The 6,481-nt window shown below is 41.9% G+C and overlaps 1 protein-coding gene across 3 annotated transcripts; it reads left to right on the top strand.

Annotated features, from left to right (window-relative positions):
- Positions 1–3: 3 nt before the first annotated feature.
- LOC139531874 (threonine synthase-like 1) lies at positions 4–5,467 on the top strand. Of its 3 annotated transcripts, none has more exons than XM_071328804.1 (3): positions 4–130; positions 2,234–3,679; positions 3,969–5,467. In XM_071328804.1, exons 2-3 carry the CDS (start codon positions 2,258–2,260, stop codon positions 4,770–4,772), a joined length of 2,226 nt encoding a protein of 741 aa, XP_071184905.1. In that variant the 5' UTR covers positions 4–130; positions 2,234–2,257; the 3' UTR covers positions 4,773–5,467. The 3 variants fall into 3 exon arrangements, with proteins under 3 accessions (XP_071184905.1, XP_071184904.1, XP_071184903.1); XM_071328803.1 differs by lacking the exon at positions 4–130 and adding an exon at positions 207–322; XM_071328802.1 differs by lacking the exon at positions 4–130 and adding an exon at positions 599–737.
- The last annotated feature ends 1,014 nt before the right edge of the window (positions 5,468–6,481 follow it).

Raw genomic sequence — 6,481 nt, 5'->3', positions numbered from 1 at the left:
TACCTTTTTAGTGTTGCTGACGAGAAGCTTAAGTTGAACGTGGCTGACATTGGTTTACTTTCATCAGCTCTTTCTTTACTCCAATAATTAAACGTTACTAGCTAAAATACTGTAAAAAAATATAATCCAGGTAGGCCTAGTGTATAAAATATATTAAAAGTCATTATCGACTGATGCATCCCTTCATGATATAAAAGTTGCTGTAGCAAGCTAGGTACAGTAGCTATCTAAATAACATATCTAGATAGAAACAGTAGATAGGTAAACTAAATTATTTCCAAAGATATGTGTTAAACAGAATAGTATTTTAGAAGACAGAAATGTAAGTATGAGCCCTATCGGGTCTATTTAGCCCTTGATCATGACTCAGTTCCATTACATTACACAAGTCTTTTGACGAAGGCGGCTTCTTCAGCGGGGTGTTTTGTTAAGATACCTGACGCTCGATCTGAAGATTAATTAACACGCATTGCTTGCGGTACGGTATTGGAAGCATAAGGACCTTATCTTTCATATCAGCGAGAAATAATCATAAAAAATGGCTAAATAAACCCCTTGATAGGGTGGTTTGTGTTCCCATACGGCCATATCACCATGTTACAGCGCTTGTTTACGGAAAACAGGAGCGACCACGTGCTAATTAGCTTTATCGCATGCTCAGAAGTGTAGCAGAACTATAGTTTCGTTGGATGGAGGCATGCATCCATAGCTGTATGGATCTGTGCAAAATTGCTACAGTAAGTGTATCTTTTTTATTTGATGGGTTCTTCCTCGCGGATGAAAGATAACTGCTATATGTTTCGAAAGCCTTGTCACAAGCGATGATTATTGACGTTTCTTAACTTTAAATATGCACTATGCAGAAATCGCTCAACCATTTCGGTGTTGCTAAAATTCTAATATTTAGCCTAATTCCAGTTTGTGACAAAACAAGCTAGTATAATGTGGAGTATCATTGTACCATCTAAACTGTTGTGAAATATCTGTTACATAACCAAAAATATTGTATTTTCAGTTGTTTTGAAGCTGGTGTACAACACCAAAAGTAAAATATGGAAAAACAAAACTTAACAGGAAGCATAGAAATAGCACACACACAACAGATCTACCGCTTCGCACACTTGCTTTCAATGAGATTGACAGATCTATTTCTATGTTAGTTTCGTTGGGTCCCCCAAAAAGTTACATATTGCAGCTTTAACACAGCATTGGGATTGTTCTTATGGACAGAGCTAATTGACTACCACAGTATGAGTCATTAAACCCAGAGATGGTTCCAATTGTTTATCTGCCATACATTTTTCCATCTTGGATTTTAGAACTACTTCATATAAGGTCTGTGTTTCGTGTAGGCTTATCCTGGTTTGACGTTTTGATAACCGAGCAAATCGCTCTAGGACAAGGTAACTTTTATCAATAATTAGCAATGCACATTTTTGAGTAAATTGAGGCTAATATATTGATAAAAACGCACCTTGCCCGAGAAAGAATTGCACGGCTATCAAAACGTCACAAGGTAAGCCTACACCAAACACACAATTAATTGTAATTTCTTTGTAAAGTGAATGGTGGAAAAACCATTGGAACCATTTGTGTTTTTATGGGTATTATGATGCGTCCACTGTGACGGACTATAGCTGAGAACTGTAGGGAGAAGGCAGAATGCCGCTTAGAGTTTGATAGCTAGAGTCTATTCATCTTTTTAAAATATTTAAAATCATATTCTTCACCAACCATCTCCCTGACTACCTTCCTCTGATCAAGCCATGAACTGTCCCTCTCCACCTTTGGCACTCAAAGACTTGGCCTGTATTGGTTGACTGTATATTTAGGTCAACCAATACATAATCATGAGTAGTCTAACTATACAGTAGCTAGGCTACTCATGATGATGTATTGGTTGACCTAACTATACAGTTGCTAGGCTACTCATGATGATGTATTGCTTGTTTGTGTTTTGGCTTTTGAAGCACTTTGAGGTTATGAAAAGGGCAATAGAACATGTGTAAATTATTATTCACACTGGTCTAGTAACTTAGCTACAGCTAAACCTAGTAACTGTTCAAATACTATTGCTATAACCAGGATAGATTGTTATCAACATGTACAGTAGCTACATACATTTTACATTTCAACAGCTCCTAACAAGGAACTTACGTCACTGAACATATTGCCTGTTATTATTTGATGTCATTAACCCTGTACAATCAGTCTTATCTTATCTGTCTTACAGATTTGACATAACAACCACATCAAAATGCTTCCAGTAGCCTACTGTCAAAGGGTGAAAATGTTTATAGCGATGGAAGTGTTGAACAACACACGGCAGCTTGCTCTGAAAGCTGTGAGATGGCGGACAAGCACAAGCCCTTTCTCAATATCCAGATCGTGGCTATCTACTGTACCCCAGATAGAGGACCGAAACATCCTGCTAATGGGTCCGCCTGGAGCAGGAAAAACCTCTGTGGGGCGTGTTGTTGCTCATAGACTGGGAGTGCCTGTCATTGACGTGGACGATCATATCCTGGAGGTGACATGGAAGATGCCGGTGGCTGACAAGCTGTCCGAGGTCGGAGATGAACGTTTCCTGGAAGAAGAGGGTCGGGCTCTTTGCAAATTATCCACCTCTGGTAGTGTCATCTCCCTAACAGGATCCAACCCACTCCATTCTGGGGCTATGCAGCACCTCAAACGCACTGGACTGGTAGTGTATCTGGATGTAGCCACCGATGACATCATACAGAGGCTCTCCAGGATGAAAGTGAACAGGATTGTGGGCCAGGAGGCTGGGGTACCCATCAGGCAGATTCTACACTACAGGAAGCAGTTTTATGAGAAATGGCTTGACACTAGAGTGCTCTGTGGGACTGGAGATACTATTGAGGAGATTGCAGAGAAGGTGCTTCAGGCTGTGGAGAGATACCAGAACTCGAAATCGGAGACCTTTGTGTCAACCAGGAGGGAGAACGGATCATCTAGTGATTCAAAATACTTCAGTGACGTTGTTTTAGAGGGGTTAGCTCCCGATGGTGGACTATACGTGCCCCAAAAAGGCTTTCCGAAGCTCGACGTACGAGAATGGCTAAGATTAGCAGAAATGTCCTATCCTGAACGAGCCTTAGCCATGCTTGAAAAGTGCATACACCCCATGGATATCCCTGGTACCGAACTCAGAAGAATGGTGTTCAGAGCTTACGGGGTTAACTTTGCCAGCGAGGCCATTGCACCGGTGAAACACCTAGTTCATAACCAGTTTGTGCAGGAGCTCTTCCACGGCCCCACTGCTTCCTTTAAAGACCTGGCCTTGCAGTTGATGCCTCAGCTCTTCGCCTATTGTCTCCCACAAATGTGCAACTACCTCATCCTTGTGGCAACATCCGGTGACACCGGCAGTGCAGTGCTGAGTGGGTTCGGCAACCTTCATGACCTGGACCGGCAGAGGGTCGGCGTGCTGGTGTTCTTCCCAGAGGAAGGAGTGAGTGAGATCCAGAAGCGACAGTTGACAGCCTACAAAGAGGGCAACGCCAGGGCTGTCGGTGTCCTATCCGACTTTGACTTCTGCCAGAGGGCCATTAAGACCATGTTTGGGGATTCAGGTCTGACAGGGCATTTGGTTGTGGAGTATGGCACTGTCCTCAGCACTGCTAACTCCATCAATTGGGGAAGGCTGCTACCACAGGTGAGGTCCTGCTGTAAAATGACACAGTAGTACTTGTGTTTTTAAGGCTCAGAAAATGTGCTTGATGTATGTTATTTTTTATTTCTATTATAGGGGATTAACAAACCCATCTTAATTATATACAGGGGTAGGGGTGAATACATTCTAAATGAACATTAAATGCATATAGCTATCCTAAACAATGAATTGTTTTATTTATTCATTTCATTCAGTCTAGGCTACTTAATGTCTTGGTATGTTGTTGTACAGCTCAAGTAGCATTACTTCATTACCTCCTGTTTCTCCCCAGGTGGTCTATCACGCCTCAGCATATCTAGATCTTTTCAAAGATGGGGTTATCAAGTTCGGAGAGCCCATCGATGTATGCATCCCTACCGGTAACTTTGGCAATGCAATGGCAGCCCTGTATGCAAAGCAAATGGGAATCCCGATAAGAAAAATCATCTGCGCTTCCAACCAAAACCGAATCGTTTCTGACTTTATTACGACAGGGGTGTGTGATCTCCGAAACCAGCCTCTCATTGCCTCGCTTTCCCCAGCCATAGACATCCTCAAATCCTCCAACCTGGAGAGATTTCTCTACCACACCTCAGGTGGTGATGGCTGTCTTGTTAGAGATCTGTTCACGCGCTTAGAGAAAGACCAGTACTTCAAAGTCTCTGAGTCATTGCTCCAAAAGATCCAGGAGGATGTGGTGGCTGGCTGGTGCTCTGAAGAGGAATGTCTGGCTGCCATCCTAAATGTTCACACCAAAACTGGTTACGCGATGGACACACACACCGCTGTTGCTAAGGCGGTTGCCGACCGGCTACAGGACCCATGGTGTCCAGTGGTGATCTGTTCTACAGCGCACCATGGGAAGTTTGCCCCCACCGTCCTCAAAGCGCTGCAGTGCCCGAATAACCCCTCAGATCCTGTGGACCAGCTGAGGGAGCTGGCCTCTGTAGCGTCCACACCTCGGATGCACCAAAACATGCTTCAGTGCCTGAAGGAAAACAGTAGAGGAGAACATACAGTGTGTCAAGCAGATTTCAGTGTGTTAGTGGAGGAGGTGGAATCCATGATTCAAGACTCTTTCTTGAAAGTTCTTTAGGTCTCTTTCAGATAAACAAACCGATAAAGACCCTGGGGTAGGGTGGTACTTTTTTATTTTCATTCAGTGTGTTGAGGAGGGCAGTTGAAAATGAAAGTCAACCCATGAATTAATAAATCATGAATTCATGTGGGGGTTTTTTGTCTTATGAATTGTGCAATTGATCTCCTTATTTGACAGAATTTGGGTTTAGATGGATGTTTCTACAGCGACTGGAGATGTCATAGCATAAGTCTTCTGTACCCACTAGATGGTGATATTTACCACATGGCTCCTATGCAGCCAAGAGGTCCCCTCAGGTTTCATGATATGTAGTTGTGGTTCAGAAGCTCCTAACTAGCCCCAACGGCCCAATACATGAGACTAAATTGTGGAGTCATTACCTTGTGCCAAAGGAACAACTATATATAGAACTAAATATGCTTGTTCATGTTTGTTATGTAGTATGGTTTAACCCAGATGTGCTTTTTGTTACAAGCATTTCGCTACCACCCGCAATAGCATCTGCTAAACATGTGTATGCGACAAATACAATTTGATTTGCTCTTGTTTATTTTTTACAATTGTACATTCATTTCCCTTCTTTTGTATGTACTATGTTATGTAACTGTCATATTACAATCCTAAACAACACGAAGGACATACTCAGGTTGATTTTCATCTGACCATTGGTATTAAATATTTGTTTGTGTGAAGTAATTTTCTCTTTTGATATGAAGGTTTTTGAGTATAGCTTCATCCACTGAACAACAGTTACACATCAGTCATAGTGATCCACAAATAAGAAATACAACTTTGCTGGGAAAATATTTCTCTAATTAACAAACCAAACTGCTCTCTGAGAATGAGTGCAATTGTATCCAAAACCAGAAGTTCCAGAACCACCCTCATCCTCCACTTCCAGAGAAGCGATGAGAATAGCTGAGGTGCTGATAAAGCAAAATGGCGGATCTCTCCTCGTGACATTAAAACCTGGCTAATTAATCTCGACGAGGTTCATGGTCCAGTAATTGCTGGGGAAAGTTGGAGAGGCAGTGAGAACCTCCTATCAATGTCCACACACTCATTAACTAGGCTTCTACTAACACAGCTGGCCTTTATTGCTGCACAAAATCCTTTTGCTGTTTGCACTATCCCGCAGCTTTTTCATACTAGCACATTAGCTGTCAAGCAAGAAATAAGAGTCAGGTTTCAAAGCTATTTACATTTGTATTTAAATGTTAAGCCTATTTTTCTGTCATTTTTACTCTCTTTTGTCTCTACCGTAGATAATTTCAGGCCCATTCTGAAATTGGTTGTGATAGCATAGTATTTCATCATGACACATGAAGAGGATAAACAATAGGGACGCACAAGGAAGTGACTTTGCTTTTCCTGTTCAGGTTCCATATAGACAGAAATGGAATGAGGAAGGGCATCAGTATTGTCCCCCAAACACCTAAAAGATTAGTAGAAGATAAGTTAGTATGATGTTCAAGGTTTCAAAGTCAACTATGGTATCAGTATGACCTCATTATCAGAAGTAAACCTAGGTCCAACAACGCATGTATATTCAACCTAGGAGTGAACCAGGAAATGATCTGAAAATATAGAATGGAACATGTAATTTGCTCCTCTACTATTCAAGCCTACAAATCCTCTCCCATTGTGCTGCTAACATTCGACCAGCTTAAAATAGAACTGTTCGCCATTCTGGAAGGCGACACACA

This window comes from Salvelinus alpinus, chromosome 10 (assembly GCF_045679555.1).
Source record: "Salvelinus alpinus chromosome 10, SLU_Salpinus.1, whole genome shotgun sequence".
In the NCBI taxonomy this organism is placed as follows: Eukaryota; Metazoa; Chordata; class Actinopteri; order Salmoniformes; family Salmonidae; genus Salvelinus; species Salvelinus alpinus.
This window is presented reverse-complemented; position numbering and strand designations above follow the sequence as displayed.